At 39.9% G+C, this 21,715-nt stretch overlaps 2 protein-coding genes across 6 annotated transcripts in view; both read left to right on the top strand.

The window, feature by feature from the left end:
- The window catches only part of camsap2a (calmodulin regulated spectrin-associated protein family, member 2a), a 42,920-nt gene extending 33,070 nt beyond the window's left edge, over positions 1-9,850 (top strand). For 3 of the 5 annotated variants that reach the window (XM_032571390.1, XM_032571392.1, XM_032571389.1), the window contains 7 exons: positions 103-2,260; positions 3,496-3,632; positions 4,041-4,255; positions 4,634-4,730; positions 5,888-6,003; positions 6,265-6,383; positions 7,590-9,850. In XM_032571390.1, the coding sequence (XP_032427281.1) occupies positions 103-2,260; positions 3,496-3,632; positions 4,041-4,255; positions 4,634-4,730; positions 5,888-6,003; positions 6,265-6,383; positions 7,590-7,895 (3,148 nt within the window). In that variant the 3' untranslated portion in view covers positions 7,896-9,850. The remainder of the gene's footprint in view (positions 1-102; positions 2,261-3,495; positions 3,633-4,040; positions 4,256-4,633; positions 4,731-5,887; positions 6,004-6,264; positions 6,384-7,589) is intronic. The other 2 variants (XM_032571393.1, XM_032571391.1) reach the window with 1 other exon arrangement.
- Positions 9,851-10,161: 311 nt separating this feature from the next.
- On the top strand, positions 10,162-20,987 carry LOC116726471 (WD repeat-containing protein 47-like). Its single transcript, XM_032573217.1, has 17 exons — positions 10,162-10,359; positions 11,658-11,715; positions 11,872-12,062; positions 12,306-12,389; positions 12,550-12,634; positions 12,997-13,305; positions 13,478-13,917; positions 14,570-14,666; positions 16,494-16,666; positions 16,752-17,003; positions 17,430-17,505; positions 17,629-17,786; positions 18,379-18,548; positions 18,690-18,860; positions 18,992-19,123; positions 19,654-19,872; positions 19,953-20,987. Exons 3-17 carry the CDS (start codon positions 11,905-11,907, stop codon positions 20,093-20,095), a joined length of 2,667 nt encoding a protein of 888 aa, XP_032429108.1. The 5' UTR covers positions 10,162-10,359; positions 11,658-11,715; positions 11,872-11,904; the 3' UTR covers positions 20,096-20,987.
- Positions 20,988-21,715: the final 728 nt, after the last annotated feature.

The raw sequence follows: 21,715 nt of genomic DNA, 5'->3' as shown, positions 1-21,715 counted from the left end.
AGATGTGGTAATTTTGAGTTAAATCTAAAGAGCTCACTGAGTTAAATTAGCCACTAATCACATACCTGCAGATTTATTTATAGTTTTGTTCTTTCGTTATAGGTCTGGGCCTTACGGGGTGTCATTTGACATCCCCTTTGACAAAGGGGATTCTGCTCCTGCTGTACCTTCCTCTACACATGGAATGGTTAGATCTATCAGCACTGATGATGGTTCTGGTTTCAAGGTCCAGCACATACCTCGTGGAATGAAGAGGAACCTGTCGTTCCAGCCAGTGAATGGTCAGAGCATTGGTATCCAGGAGGAAGGCTGTCCAGAACGCCTTGCAGGAGTGGAGTCCTGCAGGCAAGCATTCCCCAACGGACATGGAAATGTCCTGACATTAGCTCCCTCTATGGAAGAAGCCCTCCCAATCATCCACAGCCCAACTAGACCACCTGCAGAGGGCATCAACAATGGTTTCTTTCTGCACAGCCAAAACCCTGGGGATGGTGCTGGTGGCTTGGACCCTCTGTCAGAGTCTGATTCCAAAGAACTTTTGAGCACTGCAGACACCACCGAGGTGGACACCGGCATTCACATCCGCACAGAGGACATGCTGGATGAAGATTCCTCTTTGAAAGACCTCTCCGTAAACATGGACCTGGATGTGGACACACCAAGTCCCTGTCCAAGCAATCAGAGCAAATCTCCCTCGGGAGTGAAGTTGACCAGCTTTGCCGAGCAGAAGATGAGGAAGCTTAGTCCATCAGCACCAGATTCTGGCAGAGGAAGCAGCAGCTCCATGAAGACCACTCCAGAGGGCTCAGAGTTTGCTCTCCCACTGTCAGTCTCCTGGGCACCAACACCTGAGCACAGCCCCATCCGTCAACAAAACACACCAGCCATTACTGCTCAGGCAACACCCACATCTGTCCAGCTTCCACCCAATGACCCTGCACAGGTCATGGCTACAGAGATGGTGCAGCTGAGGATAAGGCTTGAAGAGAAACGAAAAGCTATTGAAGCTCAAAAGAAGAAAGTGGAAGCTGCTTTTACGAGGCATCGGCAGAAGATGGGCCACTCAGCATTTCTCAATGTGGTAAAGAGGAAAGCTGATGGGGCTGTAAGTGGAGAGGAAGGGGGTCAAACTGATGGAGAAGGAAAGTTGGCGAGCACAAGTCCCACATTTAAATTTGGTCGGAGCAAGGCTGACACACCTGACGGAGCAGAACAAAGCACCACATCCTCTTGTTGGCAGAAGACACCAGGTTCAGGAGATGAGGGTGGACAAAGCCATGCTCAGATCACTGAAGCAGATCTCTCAGAGTATACACGTTCAATCGAAAAGCTCAACCACTCTTTGGCATTTCTCCAGGCTGAGATGCAACGTTTAGCTCAGCAGCAGGAAGTTATCATGGCCATGAGGGAACAACAGCATCAGCAAGCCTGGGTCATTCCCCCTCCTCATACAAACCCCTCACCACAGAAACATCCTCGACCTGGAGCTGTTACCCGCTCTTCTGGGCCTTCTTCCCCTGCCGACTCACCTCGTTCAACCCATCGCTCTCCAACCAGCATCAAACGCAAATCGGCCTCCTTCCACTCACGCAATCCTCGCACAGCTCGACCCAGTGAGCTTAAGCTGGCACCGTACAGTCGTGTCCTAACTGCACCACAGTCAGTCGATAGCATCCCGAGGTTGCGCAGGTTTTCTCCTTGCCAGCCTATGCAGAGCTCCTTTATTTATATGGGGGAGAAACCAGCAGCTGCCAGTCCAGAAACAATCGACCAAGATGGGGATAATACTAAAGAGACAGATTCCATCCTGTCCCCTGAGAGGGAGCTGGCTAGGATGTGTGCTGTCTGCTCCCCTCACAGCTCTCCCAGGCTGCAGACCAAAACAGAACAAAGTGAAGTAGGTGCAAATTTCTCCAACCAGGAAACAGAATCTCACACCCATGATGAGATTTCAGACACTGTAAAAGATGATCAGAGCAGCACAGTTCAGAAATCATTTATTGAACTTAAACCCACCATTGAGTCTTCTTTCCCTGAGGTTCTTGCCCACCCTATAGTAGAAACCTTCACAGTGACGCCATCAGAGTTACCTCCAAAGCCAGAACCCTCCAGTCAGGCCAAAAGTAGTCTGATTGAGGTTCCTTTGTCGGTCATGAAGTCTACGGAGGATCTGACAATTGATGACGGTTTGGAGATGGAACAAGGCAGTACTGAGAGTTCAAATGATGAGCAAAGGTTATGCCGTGGATTCTTCTTTAAGGTAATTTCAGTTCTATCAATTTTGTCAAGAAATACACAGGAGTATCAAGACACAACTTTTGATAATGGAACTTTAATGTGCACCTTTAACACTGCTATGTGTTAAAGGTGAAATTAGCAATTATATATTCATAACAGCATAGCCCTGTTTGTTTTGTTGGGGAAAGCTTCTCGTCCCAAACATGATGAGATTAATAGTTGAGGAAACATGTCGGCTAAGGACAGCATCGTCTTGCACAGCGTCTTAGATTGCTTTTAGCTGCTGTCTGGGCTCCGATGTAGGTCAGAAAAGTGGGGCTGCTGTGAATAATTCAGGGACAGCTGTGAAAATGTGGGGTGGAATACAGGTTGACTTGAATGTAAAGCATAGGGGATGTTTGGTCTCTTAAAAGTCTTTAAACTGAAAAGTGAATTTTTATTTAACTCATGCATTTATACTTTAGATATACCTTCTAGTTATTTACTAAGTCCTAGCTAAAGATGTTTTTTTTCTTTTTCTTGAGTTATTTGCAGTGCTTTTATAAAAGATAATTTGAGATATACAATGTCTTGAAAATATCCATATTTCTTGAACTTCTAGACATTTTGTCACATAAGACCTACAAATTTATCATATTTTATGTTAAATATATAATAAATATATAACATACATTTATTCTATACATCTAACTAAAATAGAGGTGCACATTAATGTTTATGTTTAGTCCAACCGAGTCAGTGAGTTACAGTGTTCAGCCTTGTAGGGTTGTTCTCTACAATCTTCATACGTGTAAAAAACTGACATATTTTCCATTCTTCTAGCACAAAAACTCAAACAGTCCAACTGAACTTGTCTGTGATGTAAATCCCTCCACCATCTCTACCTGTATGTTTATGATTGAAGGTTGTTGTGCTGCTAAAAGGGGTTGCTCTGCCACACTCACCAGCATTTTGTGGCCTCTAAGCAGGTGTTCCTCTAGTTTCTCCCTGTACTTAGCTCCATTTATCCCTCTATTAACTCATACAAACCTCCAAGTTAAAAGAATACTTTTGCATCACTCTGTTTACCCATAAACTAGGTATGTTGCATTTTATGTATCATGATAGTTAGTATATGCATAGTACTAAAATTGCCACAGGAGCTCTTAGCCTTTTTTGGCAAACATAAAAAGTCACTTTTGTTAACCATCAGAATAATAATGTACTACAAACTTACTTAATGACTTCCTCCTCCTTGCTGTCTTTGGTTTTCATCAGGAGGATGGCAAGGCAGAGGAGAACATGGCACAGAGGAGAGCTGCACTGCTGGAAAAAAGGATGAGGAGAGAAAAAGAGAGCCAGACGAGGAAGATGCAGCTGGAGGCCGAGTTGGAGCAGAAGAAAGAGGGAGCTCGGTATGCAAATTTACATCTTTCCTTTGTTAATATAAAAAGTCAGCTTAGTCTTTGCCGTTATCTGAATTTGTCAGATTTTTGTTAGTTTGCGACTATATGTTGCATTGAGTTTCTCTCCTTCGGTTTTAATTTTTTAAGTTTATAATTTTGTTTTGTTTAATGTTGATTTTCTTTGTTGTTAAATGTTTTTTAAAAAATTACAAGACTAAGCAGTTCCCAGAATATACCAATTAGATCTTCGGAGTCAACCTAAATACACTGACTCAGCTTAACTTTTTACGATCTATATATCTGTATAGATTTCAAAATTATACATGAAGGCTCCCGGTATTTCAACTGGAAAACCTATTTTTGACAGCATTTTTAAACCTCAATCTCCACACTTCTTCTGTTCCTCAACATGTTCAGACTGAAAGCAGAGGAGGAGCGTATCAGGAAGGAGGAGGAAAAGGCCAGGAAGGAGTTCATCAAGCAGGAGTACCTGAGGAGGAAGCAGTTGAAGCTGATGGAGGACATGGACACCATCATCAAGCCCCGACCTGCCAAGCAGAAGCGGGGTCGACCAAAGTCCATCCACCGGGACAGCATGGACTCCCCAAAGACTCCTGTGAGAGCTCCCACAGGTATCCAGAAGGACTTGGTTCAGAAACAGCTGTCCTGTCTTTCAACTCATTGTCCCGTACCTGAGAAACTGTGTTTTACTATTTATTTATTGTCAAATATAGAGAAGCCATTTTGGGTCATTAACAAAAATATACAAAACCATTGCACTCTAACATACTTAAAGAACAGTGTATTGAATTTAAATCATGTTGTCCTAATTATTTGGCTTATAATATGTTGTCTTCATGCGTTTTATGGCTGTTATGATTGACTGTTGTCATTTCACTGACCTCCACATTGCTGTGTGACATGGCTGCCACAGCGAGTGGTTTTGTTTTCATTTGTGGTGTCTGTGTAATCGTGTCACGCTGTGCCACACTTTGCTGTCTCACATTCAGGTTCACGCCAACGTTTCTTTTCAGTCTCCAGCTTGTCTCTGGCTTCGCTGACCTTGGGCGACAGTGACAGTGTTCACTCAGACAAAAGAGCGCCACGGTAAGATCTGCTTACAAGTGTATTATTGCAAGCAGAAAGTATGCAATTGAAGTATATATATGAATATGTAGATTATAATCACATATACAGTACGGGCTACTGATGAAAATTTTATGATAAAAATCAACAAAATCTGTGACTTTGGTTGGAAATCTTGATTAAATGTATTTTTCTACTCTAACATGCTCTCTTTAAATTTTTCCTCTTTGCTACTTTTTTCTGGCCGTTTCACACATCAGAAGTTCTAGTTTAGCTTCTAGCAGTCTCTTCTACTTTCTGAACTCTCCCAAACAGAGAAGGAGAAGGTTAGTTTCTTCTTGGGACTTGAAGCTAAGGCCACTAAACCTTTCAGCCATGTGCGAAGATGCTCATTACTGATTACAAAGCACTGGTCTGATTCTAGACTTCCTGTGCTTGTAAGTTTGATAACCAGAATTTTCACAGTTCTTACTCCACATGATGTATCTCATTATAAAGCATTTCACAGCCTTTATGCTATACACAACAGGTTACAAGCAGCCTCGACACATAAAGACATGGTTTACAAATAAATGTTCCACGCATCCGGATGTTTGTGAGGACATGCGATATGCACGTGGGCTGTAAAGTGCTTAATAGTGAGATACAGAATAAGCTTTGGAAAAGAACACCCACTATGCTTCTCACTCACCCATCTACAGTTCTAATGCACACTCCTGTTAGATTCACAGCGGACTAAACATGAAGGGTAACCTTTTTGTTTAAAAGCACAGTGTCACAGGGCCCACTCTGCATAAAATAACATTATCAAGTCATTGCTTTGTCATATAATGAACACATGTAAAGTAAAAAAGAAAGGCTTAAATGACTTGTTAATGTGCATTCACAAAACACTCTACTAAAAATTTAATGCAAGTTTGGCTTTAATTGCTCTTATTGCAAAATAGGAGCAAGTAAAAGCTGCACTGTATCTGATGGACCTGGTCTACATTATGCTCCTCCCCCAGCCTGCGTTTGCAAACTCTGTTGTTTTCCTGCCCTCTGCAACATCAAACCAAGCCCTTGCTTTTGATGACCAAACTGAAAATCACCCTGCCTTGCTTACACTGTACTCTGCTGATCATTGAGGTTTAGCTCACATGCAGGACAGGTGAGCTAAAAGTCAGTGTGTGTTTTAGGCCGGACTCTGCCGATGGCTTTCTTTCACCAAGCCGCTCCAGCAGCAGAAACGGAGAAAAAGACTGGGAAAATACCTCAACCACCTCTTCTGTTACATCCAACACAGACTATACTGGTGGGTATACATAGCATGATGCTTATGCAAATCTGGCCTTTTCATCATTCAGAGATGTTAACATCTCTTAAAATATCATAGTTCTAAATACACAGACTGATACTGAAAACTCTGGCTTTTATGATCAATATGTATTTCCTTCTCAAAGCACAACATGACACTGAAATCTTCATACATGATTTATGAAAGTGTTAAAATAGCGACCGGGTTGGTTGTAACTGAAATAGTGTCATCCTGATTTTCTTTTTTGTTTCCTCTCAGGACCAAGGCTGTACAAAGAGCCCAGTGCCAAATCTAATAAGCACATTATCCAAAATGCTCTGGCCCACTGCTGCCTCGCAGGCAAGGTCAACGAGGGGCAAAAGAACAAGATCCTGGAGGTAACAGCTTGGACTATTACTGCTCTAAACACAGATGCCGTGTTGACAGCAGGGATGATGCATGTCACTTTAATGTCCAGTTTCCAAGTGTTTTAATTTGTTTTATTTGGAGATTCACTGATTTGAAATTACTTGACTGATTTTCAATGGCTGATTATGCATAGCTGTTTTCAGCCATTTAGCCATTTCTGATTTATTTTTCAGATCTATAAATAAAAGTTGTGTTATTTTTATATATACATTTGCATGACCTGAAAATGTAACAATAAATTTTTTAAAGAATTAATAAACAACAGAACTTTCTTTCTTTTCCATACTAAAAATCTGAAAAACTAAACGGAATTGCAGCTTTTTTTTCCTTAATTTATTTTTGTGTGTGTCTTAAAATTTACAAGTGCAAAACAATATTCTCTTTGGGGTTTTTAAAAAAATCCAACTTAATAATATAATGAGTTAGATCAAAAATAATTTATTAAACTATTGTGATTTTGAAGAAACTTTAGGCAGTCTATCTGTTGTGAATGGTTATTAAACTTTCATATTAGCACCACATGAAGCATCATCTTTTGGTGAGAGAGAATGTGGTCATTGCTACACAACTCTGTAGTTGAGTCAAACAAGATTTTGCTAATGTATATACTGTCATATTAACTCAATTAGAATATATGTTCAGGTGATGCTTGTTCATCAGGTATTAAACATCCTTTTCATTAAGCCTGCATTTCTGGATTCTGGATTTTTTACAGCAAACATCATGTTGGTGTCAACATGTAAACCAAACGTGTGTAAATAATCTGTGTACTTTATGTACTGAGCTGAATAACTGAAATATATAAAATATGTGGTAACACTTTATTTGACGGGTTGTGAATAAGACTGTCATGACACCGTCATAAACATGACATAACACCAGTCATAAATATTAATGAAGACTTACAGGTGTTATGTCATGTTTATGATGGTGTCATGACAGTCTTATTCACAACCCGTGAAATAAAGTGTTACCAAATTTTTCAATATTGCTCTTGACAATATTGTGCTCAACATTGGTGTTGAACACAATTAGCATGGTTTGCCTTGCTAAATGTAAACATCAGTCTCTGTGTGTTTTCCCTGTAGAATTCACTGAAATAAAGGTGAGGCCAGTCAAGATCTTTTAAGCATTTGTTACTTTGACATTAGGCTTCTTATTTGTTACTTCTACAGGAAATGGAAAAATCAGAGGCCAATAACTTCCTGGTTTTGTTCCGGGATTCTGGCTGCCAGTTCCGATCCCTGTACACCTACTGCCCCGAAACACAGGAGATCATCAAACTCACAGGGATCGGTCCAAAGAGCATCACTCGCAAGATGATCGACGGACTCTACAAGTACAACTCGGACAAGAAGCAGTTTAGTCAGATACCGGCAAAGACCATGTCAGCCAGTGTGGATGCCGTGACCATCCACAACCACCTCTGGCAAACCAAGAAGCCAGCCACCCCTAAAAAAGTAGTGCCTGCACAGTCCTAATAGAACTCTGTACCCCCAATCAGTACCCATCTCAGTTTGCACTTCACTGTACATATCCATAAGGATTCCAACACCTGCAATGCCAGTTTGATGAATGCTTATTTATCTTTTTTATGTTAATTTATCCGCTCACTGCATTCCTGTCGCTCTCTATCTTGCATATTATTGACTCAATCTGACAGGATGCATCAGATTATGAAAAACTGGAATGTTACCGTTGACCAAGTTATTGACAACATTTGAGTCAGTCTTTATAAGTACGTATGAGTATTGTTCTGTTTTATTACGTGCTAAAAGTGGAAAAAGAGACAGTATGAATGCAAGGACATTTTACGTGGTAACCTGAAGCACTGAATGTTTTCATGTACAGATGGATTTCTGTTTGTATGATTTTGTTGATGCCGGGCCTTATGCACATTTTTTCTTTGTGTGAATGCAGTGAAGGAATTATTAGGTTGAAACCTTTTAGGTGTTTTGAAGGGCACCTCTTTTCTTTAATGTCTATGGATTTTACAGTTTGTATGAAAAGGTTTGTGTGACTGTCAAAGGGCCAAAAACTAATTTCATACAGCTAGTGTTAGCCACACAATTCACGTGTGCTCAGCTCAACAAAGCCAAGCGGTTTCAGCTTTTACAGAACAATTTTGGGAGTAGAAGAATGTCGCTGTAAGCCACTGGTTTTTCACCTGTGGGATACGACACCTACTGACAATTCATGGTATAATGTATAATGGATGCATAATATCCAGGTATTGGGTGAGATTTGCATTTGTAGTGATACAGATGCAAAAATTACATTAAGGATGAATGATTCTGTCACGGTGGTTGTTTTAACTCTGGAGAAGTTTTATAGCTGGTTTGTGAACAAAACAAAACACCTCAGTATTATTTTATTTATTTAATCCTGCAAACAGCACCATGTAGGAACCTTACAATCAATAACAATAATTTGTAAAACATTTCCACCTGCTGGTTAGAGAAATATGACTGAAACTCAAGGAATACATATTGCTCCTTTTATTCTAATTTAACTAAATTCTTCTAGTGTTTTAACTGTATTACTAAGCTCAAGATTTAAACTCTTCAAATAATAATACTAATAATATCTACACTTATAAAAACTGCGAGGCAATTCCACTAAGCAAATTACAGTCAGTTAATAGAGCAATTTATTTTCACTCAGATAATTTCTCCTGTTGTGAAGTAAGTCAACCATACATCCAAGTAGTAGGAAATTCTATAGAAAATATCCAATAAAAAATAAGTTGCCATATGTCTTATATGTGTTGACCTTTTGAACATAAATAGGTTTTAACTTAAGTAAGCTATCAGATAGTGTGTGTAACAGCAGCCTATTTGTATGTTGTCCTCAAACACAACATGTATTATTAAAGCTCTGTAATGTGGTAAATAAATTTATATTCCTTGCTATTTTTAAAAAATTGGAAGCAAAATGATGCAAGGAAGAGAAGTGCAGGTGGATCCAAGCTGCTGAATACGGGTAGAGACTCACCATCAAGTTTCATTGGTATCAATATCGTGTTATTTTTACCTCCGAATGTCAGATTAACACCATGTGTGATTTCTTTTTTTTTTTTCTTTTTTACTAAATAAATCCTTAAACATGGTGCTATTATTTTCATAAGAGTGTTTTGTGGGGAAGGGGAGTATTTATTACCAAAAGAAAGCATGTACATGCTTCTGAAAAAATGTCATTGAACATGACGGAGAAAAAGATCTATCCACAGGAAGCACTGTCCATTGGCTTTTGGCTGTTTAAGGCCAAGGGGGAAAAAATTGTTTGAAGTGTAATGATACTGTACAGCGTGATCATGTGAGCTTTCTGTTTGCTATGATGCCTTTGTTTGTGCTGTCATTTAACATTGCACAGTAGTTCCATTTTTAGATTGTTCTTATTTTTGTTTTTGAAATGAATAAACTTCAGCATGGCCTCAGTTTGTATGTGATGTCTATGTTCAACGTGTGTACGAAACATACTTTAATACAAATTATGCAAATGGTCAGATTTTAAGAATGAAAATATGCAACCATAATAATAAAACTCATTACAACAAACTTTCAGCTAATACCTAAGAAAGAATATTAAACTAGAGTAACAAAGAATAAACATAATAAACTGGAATCACAAAGGAAGGACTGTAAAACAGAAACAGTCTACGGCTGACTGCTTCAAGAATAATATTAAGAATAGTAATGGCTATAAAAGTTGTCGCGTTGTGGCGCTGTACTGACCGCTGGGCGTCATCGCTTCAGCTGATTGGTGGCTTACGTCTGCGTCCGCATGGCAACCGTAACCTGTGTACAAGAAGCGAAGAAGAGGGGAGCCCTATGACAATAAAGCTTTCGGTTAACACCCAAGACCCTCTCTGGTGTGCTGCACAATCTGCACAAAAAACGAAAAGGGGTACTGACTGCGACGTGTGTCGGCGTGGCTGCCTGACAGGTGAGGAGCTGGCACGGCTGCGCTTTGATTTGGCGCGGTGTCGAAAATGAATGGCAGTGCTTGTATTCTGTGTTCCCGCATGCGTGTCCTGTGGAGTGGCTTTGCGTGTAAAGGCAGTCGCCAAATGCTGTCAGACTCTAGTAAACAAGGCGTGTCTAGCAACGGGTAAGGTGCTGTGAAAGGTGTCAGATTTGGGCCGCAGACCCTGTTCCAGAACCGGGAGCGGGATGCTGTGTTTTTGTGCAGGGGAGGGTCGGGGCGGTGTCAGCGTCTGACTGTACTCTGCCACCCGGAGTCATCACCGCCCTCTCTTCTTCCTACTACACCGTACAGCCATATGCTGTTTCATGTTCGCGTCCGGTGTTGCAGTATTTAACCAGTCACTGACCGATTGCATAGAATTACATCCCTGTTTCCTTTACTCGTATTGGACAGGTGCATGAATGCAACCTTAATTCAAATCTCTGCGTTAAAGAAAGCACAATAAACCTCATTGAAGTAATCTTCCAAATAGAACAATGATTATTTTAACTGTATAATAATAAAGTGTCAACTAGTAAATACAGTCTTGTATGGAGTCTTACTCGATTCATCAGAGTACTAATTAAAGTACGGCTTGCTTATATTGAGTAGGAGATAGTATATTTTACAGAGAAAATTGTTCTTAAAAATGCAACAAAAATACTTCATGCAAACATTTGTTTAGTTTACAAAATTCTTCATGATGTTGCTGCTCCATCCCTAAGAAGGTTTGTCACTCTGAGCTCAGATAAAATAGCCAGAGTCACAAGGGCGATCTCCAGAGGTGAGTCCCAAAATATAGAACTTATTTTAATAAAACTGCCTTCTCTTTTGTTGCCATGAGTCATTGCAATAGTTTGCCAATTATATATGTTATAATTAAATTATAACATGTGCTAGTTTCAAAATATTTGCACAATTGACAAAAAAATATAGGTGTGTGTGGGATTGTATTTTGAACAGTTTGATTTCTTTTAGTGAGATGTAAATCAAAATGTATAGGATATGTATAGAATGTGAAGACATGTAATTAGCTTTCATGCTGGTTTGTCATTAATTCACATTCTATGTTAAATTATTCCTGATAACTATCAGCCTGTCTACAGACTGGAAGGGAAAATTAGCATATTTTTTGTTACAGCCTAGTACCATAAATCTTTCGTTTGAAAAGGTCATTGAAATGTTTCACATTATTTATGTGTGAAATTAAAAAAAGAAAAGGTGTAAAGAAATTATACATAAGCAGCATTCTTTGGTAATTTTGTTATTTCCTGCAGATCATGTGACTGGTTTTGGAGCAACAGAACATTTCGCCAGGCAGCAAACACCATCCAAGTAAATAACAATTTGAGACTTCTTCTTGATACCTTTAAGGCTAAGCAGACAAAATCTTAAAAGGAATGTAAAACCAGCAGCTAAGTGATCACTTCAGTATCACTTCAAAGCATTAAATATACTCCAACGTTTGTTAAAGTCTTTCTTTTTCCCCAGCTAACTGCTATCATCTACAACTCATCTACAACCATGACAGCAGAGGAGGTCATCAACATCAAGGAGGCCGAGGTGATCAAGCTGATCCTGGACTTCCTGAACTCCAGGAAGCTGCACATCAGCATGCTGGCTTTGGAAAAGGAGAGCGGTGTCATTAATGGACTCTACTCTGATGATATGCTCTTCCTCCGGTATAACTACACTCATCCTACAATACATGTGAAAACTGGAAAGGGTTGTACTTAAGCAGATAGTCAATGGTAGTTTTATGTAAGACAAACAGAAAGTAGTGCATATTTGGGAAGAGGAAGGGAAAAAAATGCAAATAAAAATTTGAATCTCCCCTCTATACTAAATGAAATAGAACCAATTGCCTTCAGAAGTTTTCTGAATAGTAAATCCAGCTGTCTGTTTGTTTTTATTACTTTAACCAGGCAACTCATTCTGGATGGCCAGTGGGAGGAGGTGATGCAGTTCATTCAACCTTTAGAAGGAATGGAAAAGTTTGATAAGAAACGGTAAAATAAAATATCTGTCAGATTATTTAGCTACATATTTTGCATCTTTTGTCCTTTTGTTCCATATCTCTCAACTCTGTGCATTAGAAGAACATTTTATGCTTTAAACTAGCAGTCGATGCTGTCATCAGTCCTTTTTCTAATACTTTGATATTTCTAGGTTTCGATACATCATCCTAAAGCAGAGGTTCTTGGAAGCTCTGTGTGTCAATAATGCCATATCAGCTACTGAGGATCCACATAACGTATGTATAAGTTGAATTAATTTACTGTTTAGTAGTAATTCTAAAGATGTCTTTGTAAAACTTTCTCAACCATTTTCAGGTTAACATTCTAAAAGTCTGAATAATAACTGTTATGTACAGTACAGACCAAAAGTTTGGACACAACTGTGTGTCCAAACTTTTGGTCTGTACTCAGTTCAGACCACACCTTCTCATTGAATTCAATGAGAAGGTGTGTCCAAACTTTTGGTCTGTACTGTACATTAAAGAATGGTTCCTAAGGACCATCCAATTTGTAAAATGTATCCATCCTTATTGAGCCATACAAATATTAATTACATCTACAGTCTTATTGTTTTTCTTCATTGCCTTCCCCTCCACAGCTGGAGCTCACAATGCAGGAGGCTGTGAAGTGCCTCCACTGTCTGGAGGAGTTCTGCCCAACTAAAGAAGACTACAGCAAGCTGTGCCTTCTCCTCACCCTGCCTCGCCTCACCCACCACGCCGAGTTCAAAGACTGGAACCCCAGCTCGGCCCGCGTCCATTGTTTCGAGGAAGCCTGCGCCATGGTGACCGAGTTCATCCCTGCGGACAGGAAGCTGAGTGAGGCAGGCTTCAGGGCGAGCGGGAACCGACTCTTCCAGCTGCTCATCAAAGGAATCCTTTACGAGTGCTGTGTAGAGTTCTGCCAGGTATCGTGATGTGCTAAAGATAAAATGGACTGCAATTATATTTCACTGTATGAGAAAGTACATAATTAAAAATGCATTGTCAGGCCTATAAGGAAACCATTTGTTTTCTTCTCGTGCAAAGCTGAGGTTATTAAACTTTGCACATTTTTGTTGATATTTCTGTGTTGTCTAGAGTAAAGCGACAGGTGAGGAGATCAGAGAAGGCGAGGTGTTGCTCGGTGTGGATTTGCTCTGCGGGAACGGATGCGATGAGCTGGATTTGTCACTGCTCTCCTGGCTGCAGAACCTCTCCTCTGGTGCTTTCACCTGCGCCTTCGAACAGAAGACCCTGAACATTCACGTGGACCGCCTGGTGAAACCCAGCAAGGCTGGACACGCCGACCTCCTAACTCCCCTAATCAACCGTCTCTCTCCCTGCCCGACTTCGCCCTTTCGCCAGAGACCTCATTCAGCCGACACTTACATGTCCAGATCCCTCAACCCAGCTCTGGACGGCTTGTCCTACGGACTGGCAGCACAGGACAAGAGAGGCATGGAAACCAACGTGAAATCTGCGCTCAGTAGGAGTCTAGTGGAGAATAACGTGCATCAGCAGGATGACTCACCTGAGAGGTAAAAGCCAAAAAAGGATTAAAACCGGTTTGCTGTGCTGGGTTTAAGGGATTAAAAACTCCAAATACGATCAAATTAATATATACATAATTAGGTTCAAATTTAATTATGTAACTGTACATCTTTGTTTAGAATGTTTTATCCGGAGCTACATCTACCAGTTTGGTTCTACATTCACAAGCAAGCTTTAAACCTAAGAAAAGATCCACAGTGTTTTAAAGCTTATAAACCCTTTGGAATTAAGTAGATATGCAGCTCACAAACGTTTTCTGACTAATACGCATTTCAAGTTTTCTTTCAGGTGCGACCTGCCAGCTCTCTAGTAATTCTTAACAAAATTGGTGACACCCATATTACAATTTTATAAAGTTGTAAGCAAGAGCTCAGGTTCTCCTGTGCTACTTGTGATTGCAGATATTGTGCACATTTGGTACAAAAAATAAATCTCAGAATGTGACTTCTGATAAAAACCTGATTAAATTCAAAGCAAACTTTCTTTTTGTGTCTGTCATTCATTTTCATCCTGCTCTGCCTTTGTCATTTCAATAAGCTATTTGTCTGTTGTTTGTTTTTGCTTTTAGCTTGAAATACAGTTGTTTTTAGCTCAGATATGTTAAAATCAACTTTTTAAAATTTCTTTTTCTGTGTTAAGGAAGCACTCACAGGGGTTGGATGGGCCCCAGACCACACGCACTCCTCTGACTCCAGGAAAAGATGGCGGACCGCCATGCAGTGCAGACATACTGGAGGTAATACAAGCTGTGTGTGTGGTCATAGCCGGTGCAGTTTATACATTAAGTAAATTTTATATTTTTATGGTAAAATTTTGTTACAATCTGCTAATATGTAGAGGCTAAGCCAAAGCTTTAAGCCCCTGAGGTGGTACACCGGGGTAAAGTTGACACGCCGATCACTTATCCGCTGATTGAAATGAGAGCCGTCCTTGATGTTAGTCCAGTTAATCCATTTATTTCCATGACTCGGCAATCATCATCTTATTTCCTTTGTTCAACAAGTCATTCCTCTAACATGTTGTCAATAACACCTCTAACATAGTTCCAGCGATCCACACAGCATTAATTCAATAGCATTGCGTCACGTTAATATTGCGTTGCGTTGTGTTGCGGTCAAAAATTGTTTCCCCCTTTCGGGTGGAACACCCGAAAGGGTGTTCCACCCGATGCGGTGTTGTCTTCATCAACACCGCATGTTACCTAAATAGACAGCTGACAGATCATGTGACCCAAACCATTTAGAATACAGAAAGGCATAATCTGCTCCTACAAATATTAATTACACTCTGTTTACCTAAATCGTGCTGAATATCATATTTATATCATGATGTCTTTATGCTTGAAAGATTCAAGTGTTGATGAACAATACTGTATGACATCATGAAATTCTTTACTGAGAAAGAAATCCAAAGGTGCTCAGTGTCGGATCAAATACAAGGAGATTTTTGTTAGTTTGATTTTTTTTCACATGTATTTTCTGCTTTAGGGAGCACTGCGTTTTATAAATGTGAAAAATCTCTTTCGAAACCTGAACTTTCACCAAGGGGAGGATGTGTTCAGGGTCATGTGCAGTGCTTATGACCCCAGCTGGCTTTATTTATTTAGTTATTTATTTGTGATCATTCAGTCACAGCTGATTTTCCACATATTTCTGTCCTCTAAAATTTTAAAAGTTTTGTCCTCATCAAACTGGAGTGATCATTACAATATTATTTTTAGGTGAGAAAAAAAACCTCCACTTCTCAATTATGTACTGATGTGTGTTGATCTATCACAATGAATCTCAATGAACTTGACATTTGTGGTTGTAACCTGATTCAAAGTGACCTAGAGTAGGAAATTTGAATACTTTTGCAAGGCATGGTGTATTTGGGATCCGATATGGACCCAGCAATGGCATGTTGAGTAAAATCGTAAAGGTGAATGAAAATATGGTTAATTTTGACCATTTTTGTCATCTTAGTTGTGCATATGACAGTTTAAAATCTTATAATTTACAAGAGTAAAGGTGATGTAGATCAACCTTAGCTGCTTCATCTGAGTTTGTTTTGTGAATTTCATTGGGTCAATCAATACAAAGTCAAAGAAGGATCGTCAGTGTGCCTGAAAGCATCGTTGCAGCTTTAAGATATATATAATTAGATCCACCTACTCAGTGAATGCTCTCAGCTTCTCTACATCATAAATCTACACAAAATTCTTCTTTACTCTTGTTTATTAGATACTTCCCTCTTCACTATGTCTTCTTTAAGAGGTATAAGTCATGAGCACCTGTAGCATATAATTGGATTTGATGTGTGCTCATACAAACATTGACCCATTGCTCATCTTTATGCATCTCAGTTCCTTGTGAAGAGCAAAGTGAAATTAGATTTTTTTATGTATGTATATGTGTGCAGATTGTTGTCATAGGATTAGGGTCTTAAACATCTATTTATGGATTAAGTGATGGAGGGCAAGACCTTGGAAGTTAAAGGGTTAAATAAAAAAAAGATTTGTCAATGTTCTACTAGGTTAAGCACAGCATTTGCTATTTATCTCACAGTGGTTGTGTTTTTACAGCGCCGTGACTCCACAGAGCACATCCAGGAGTACTACAGGCAGCGGCTTCGGGTGCAGCAGCATCTGGAACAGAAGCAGCAGCAAAGACAGCTGTATCAGCAGATGCTGCTGGAGGGAGGTGTGAAGCAGCAGGATGGAGCCCAACACAACCTCACCGAGACGTTTCTGAGCAGGTGGGGGCGTCGAACTAAAACATTCAGTTTGACCGATGGGAGAAAATGTGATATTAGTTCTACCAGGACCTGTTGCTTTGCCTAGATCCATTCAGCGGTTGGAGGAGATGAATGTGGGCATCGATCCCAAAGGAGATGAAGTGATGGCACACTTGGGCCAGCAGTGGAATGGGTTGTCAACAAACAGCTGCACCTCCAGCCCCAGGATGGCCGACGTTCACAGCACAGAGAGGGGCCCTGTGAGGAGCAGGTCAGGAGGGGTGAGCAGCACCTCATTAAACTCTGGGAACCACAGCCAGTCGTCACTCAGCGAGTCCCCAGTTACTAAAAGTCGCAGGTAAAAACCTTTCAAGTGTCTGGTGTAACATTTAATATTATTTTTTTACATTTACAAAAATGTTCATGTTTAAGGTCAAGATATGGAATTACATGTTTAATTTTGCCTTTTTATACACTATAAAACAGTGGATATTATTACAGCCTGGAAGAGGCTGGAAAAGTATGGAATTTAATTTAAAGATTTTCCAGACTTTCTTCCATCTTCCCTTCTGTCCTTTTGGTGTCTCTCCTTTTCTTTTTCCGTTCAGTTTTTCAGGCGGTTTCTTGCAGAAACAACTCACTGTTTCTGCCAGTTGTCAAAAATGTTCTATTTGTTTAACATTTCAGTTGAAAGTGCAAGAAACTTGTACCTAAATCAGATTTTTTTGTGTGTGCAACAGTAGATGTGCAGGCTTAAAATGCAATGCTATATTGTCATTTTCAGCTTGGAAAGAATCAGAGGTTCTGCTGCTGCAGTCCAAGATGATCCTGGCTGCTCCACCATCAGAAACACACATGAGGTAAACCAAATGTCCAATAACTATGGAAAAACTTCCACTCACAAGCAAGGCTCAAATGCTAAAAGACATTTAGATTCTTGTTGGAACTCATCAGAGTTTGTTATGTTTCTGGTCTTGTTGCAGCATGTGAAATCCAAAGCCCAGTTTGTACGGGTGAGTCAGCTTGAGGACACCCAGGCTCTGCGTGCCGTAGCTTTTCATCCATCTGGAGCGCTCTATGCAGTCGGCTCAAACTCCAAAACCCTGAGAGTCTGTGCCTACCCAGAAACAGTGACCAGCAGGTGGGCTTTCTTTGCCAAAGCATGATACAGTGAAAGAGGACGTAGATAATTATTTGCATTTATAGTATAACACTGAGTACCTTCACGGTCTAAAAGCCTGGAATGTAAGGAATTTGCATTTGTCCTTTTCCAGGCCTGGGTAAAATGGATAAAAAGAAAATAGAATCTTAGAAAGATATGAATTTCTAAACAATAAAGTACTTTTCACATTATTTATATTTCATTTACAACCATTTTCTTTAACCTACCAGATCTCAGTTGGTGAACTTGATCAGTTTGATTTCACAGGGCCCAACAAAGTTATACAAAACAGAAATTCTGAAATAGTTTTTTTTTATTTATTAAACTTAGTTTTAATAGATACTAGATACTAAAACCCAACTATGTCAATTTTCTTCTAAAATATCTCTAAGAAATGAATCTTCAAAAGTATGGCATCTTCAACTGGAAAACGCTGTTTGTGACTTGATAAAAATATTGCATAAAGTTCACTATTATGCCTTTGCTTAAAATATATAATTTCCCTTTTTCTCCTAAATATTCAACAATCCGGCTAAGGTCAAATGTGTCTTTTACTGTTTCGCCACTTTAGCGGTTCCGGTGCAGCCAAACAGCCGTCGGTGCGTTTCAGACGAAACAAACATCATAAAGGCTCAATCTACTGTGTGGCTTGGAGTCACTGTGGACAGCTGCTAGCCACCGGCTCCAACGACAAATATGTTAAGGTTTTGCCTTTCAATGCAGACAGCTGCAATGCCACAGGTACAGTTTAACAGGTTTAGTATTGCTTTTCTTTTCTCTTTCTATATGAGCACAGGTAAAAATGCCAGTGAAGACAGGAAATTAAATTTCCACTTGCATACACCGTCTCACTGCTTAAAAGTAAATGTTTCCATGATTCAGGGCCAGACCTGGAGTTCAGCATGCACGATGGTACCATAAGAGACCTGGCGTTTATGGAGGGTCCTGAGAGCGGGGGATCCATTCTGATCAGTGCCGGGGCTGGAGACTGCAACATTTACACAACAGACTGTCAGAGAGGACAAGGCCTTCATGCCCTGAGTGGACACACAGGTAACCCAGTGGTAAAAACACCACTTTTTATTTTACAACTCTGATATTTTTCAAACTAATTCAAAATTAAAGTACGGCACCACAGGAGAGTCACAATGAAAAAACAGTTTAATGCTATTATACCTGAATAGGTCACATTCTGACTGTGTACACATGGGGCGGTTGGATGATCGCCTCCGGCTCCCAGGATAAAACGGTCCGGTTCTGGGACCTCCGTGTGCCCAGCTGTGTTCGGGTGATTGGCACGTCTCTGCATGGATCAGGTGAGTCAAAACACAGATGATCCAGATTTCAACTCAACATTTGATCAGCTGCAGTTCACTAGTCCACACTGCCCAAGCAATCATATCATTTAAGCCAACCATGTCAAGTTAAATTGTACAGGAAGATACAGTCTCCCATCCCCCTTTATAACTATTGCTCTGTTTTAAACAATTTTTTATATAATATTGAAAAGTCCTTGTATAATTAAATAAGAATTCAAATTTTGTCATTCACATACTTGGAGTTTATTTTTTATCATTAATTTATTTTTCGCTAAACTTGGCACATAAAAAAATGAAAAACTCCAGCTACCTCCAGTTTATCGCGATAAAAAAATAAAACATTTCTACTCGGTCTCAGTTCCTTTTTTTTAATCCAAAACAATTGTGCCAGGATATATTAGGTATATAATAGAAACAGGAAGCTCCTAATAAATAGATTGAATGTTCCAAAGACATACACACCTGAAAATATATGCTTTAAATCAGGCTGAGCCAGTACTAGGAGGTGCTTCCTGTTTGTCGCTCAGGAAGTGCCGTTGCTTCAGTGGCGGTGGACCCCAGCGGCCGCCTGCTGGCCACCGGTCAGGAGGACAGCACCTGCATGTTGTATGACATCCGAGGGGGACGCATAGTTCAGACCTTCCGCCCCCATGGCAGCGACATTCGCTCTGTGCGCTTCTCGCCGGGAGCCCATCATCTCCTCACCGGTTCCTACGACAACAAAATCATCATCAGCGACCTTCAAGGTGCACATGTCGTTTCTGAACATAGAAAGAAAACGACGACATAACAGCATGTGCAGCTAATCCTGATCTTCTGACTCCAGGTGACTTGACGAAGTCGCTCCCTCAGACGCTGGCCGGCGAGCACGGGGACAAGGTGATCCAGTGCAGGTGGCACCCACATGACCAGACGTTCCTCTCCTCATCTGCTGATCGAACTGTCGTCCTCTGGGCTCCCGGGCCCTGAGGATTTCAAGAAATTAGATGTTCACAAGAGCACAGTTTACTCTGTTTAGATCAGCCTCTATGTGTGTACTGCAGTGATGGTGTTTAGAGGACTTCATGCACTGAAAGCCACCTGTGTGAATTGGAATGCTACTGTGGTACATCTGTGTGATTCTGTCACTGTGGGACACTCTAAAGTCTGTGTGTGTATGATGTCAAAGGTCAACTGTAGCTAAAGGTGGATCTAAAACATTTTTCAAATTATCGAAGGAAACAAAAATGTATGTGCAGTTGTAATTTGGTTTTAGTGTAATCCCAAAGCCTCAAAAGTACTATTCATTCTTCTGTTTGCTTGTTATATTGTGATTGAAAGGGTGGAGGACATGAAAAAAAAAGAGAAAACTAAGTTCACGTCAAGCACACTTGTAAAACTGCTTTAGTTCTTTAACAATGCACTGAAATATTTTATCAATATTCTGTCAAATTGATGAAAAAAATTAATAGAAATATAAAGAATTTACCTTTTGTTGCAATATTGCACAGCGTTTCACAGCTCATCAAAGCACAGCGATGTTAGTGGTTTCTATGGGAATCAGTGTCTGGACTCAACAATGTAGAAAGATGCAACATTTAGTTTTATGCATTTCATAACGTGCCTTTATTAAACATGTGCAGAGAATTAGCTTTCTTTTCTGATTGCATTTCTATGCCAGGTCAAAGTAAATATTTTAAACATGTCATCAATGCAGAAAATTAGAAGCAGCATTTTGACTGTGCACATACTGTACGTATGTATGTAAAATAAATGATTGCCGTATTACCATTAAAGATTTTTTATTAATTAGGACATGAAGACTGAAAATATGACTTATCCTGTTTTATTTCGGTTATCAATAAAATGTAAAGTAAATGTGTTTCAGGCCAAATTTTTTCATTGAGACAACAACATCACTGAACTATAGGCTTTTATTCATCCCACAGGGTTTTTATAAGCTGACGCTGTAAGACTTGAAGATCATTTTTGAATACTGGTGATAAGAAAACTAACAGTGGGATGCAAAGAGAAAAAGCGCAACCCAAGTACTGGAGTTCTGGTCTGATGACCCCCACTGCAGGTCTTTCCTCTCTCTCACAACCTACTTTCCTGTCTGGCAACTGGTAAATAAAAACCCTAGACCAGTCAAACCTATGTAAAAAAAAAAATTAACTCGCTTTCAACAACGAAGAAAAATATCACAACTGTTGGGGTTGTTTGTGACTTGGTCAACTTGTATTTTCTGTACACTGATCAATAATGACTTGGGTCAAAATACTTCACCAGTGTGTCAGAACTTCTAATCAAATGTTGCGTTGTTCATATTTTTATTTTTAAGAAGCAGTATTTAAATCACCACTGCACACATTTCAGAATAAAATATAACGCAGCCAGAAAAGCAAACTGAAAAGTATGATTCATAAAGATAATTCACAACTCTAAGTCATTTTGCCAACATAAACATATGTCATTTTTGCAGCATGAAGTTCAGTACAACTAATATATAGCAAGTCAAGAACAGAAGCGTCCCAGCAATGGGAAAATAAGCTTCATTGATGTGCATACTTTGTTTTGTTTTTTTTAGGTTGGGTATGCGTTTTAATTGTG

This window comes from Xiphophorus hellerii, chromosome 9 (genome assembly GCF_003331165.1).
Source record: "Xiphophorus hellerii strain 12219 chromosome 9, Xiphophorus_hellerii-4.1, whole genome shotgun sequence".
In the NCBI taxonomy this organism is placed as follows: domain Eukaryota; kingdom Metazoa; phylum Chordata; class Actinopteri; order Cyprinodontiformes; family Poeciliidae; genus Xiphophorus; species Xiphophorus hellerii.
This window is presented reverse-complemented; position numbering and strand designations above follow the sequence as displayed.

Bases quoted from the DNA above. Each gene is read 5' to 3' on its own strand.
- LOC116726471 (XM_032573217.1), top strand. From the start codon at position 11,905: ATGACAGCAGAGGAGGTCATCAACATCAAGGAGGCCGAGGTGATCAAG. The intron at 16,667-16,751 runs GTGGGGGCGTCG...TGCTTTGCCTAG, and splicing joins ACCGAGACGTTTCTGAGCAG to ATCCATTCAGCGGTTGGAGG. The intron at 19,873-19,952 runs GTGCACATGTCG...TTCTGACTCCAG, and splicing joins CATCATCAGCGACCTTCAAG to GTGACTTGACGAAGTCGCTC.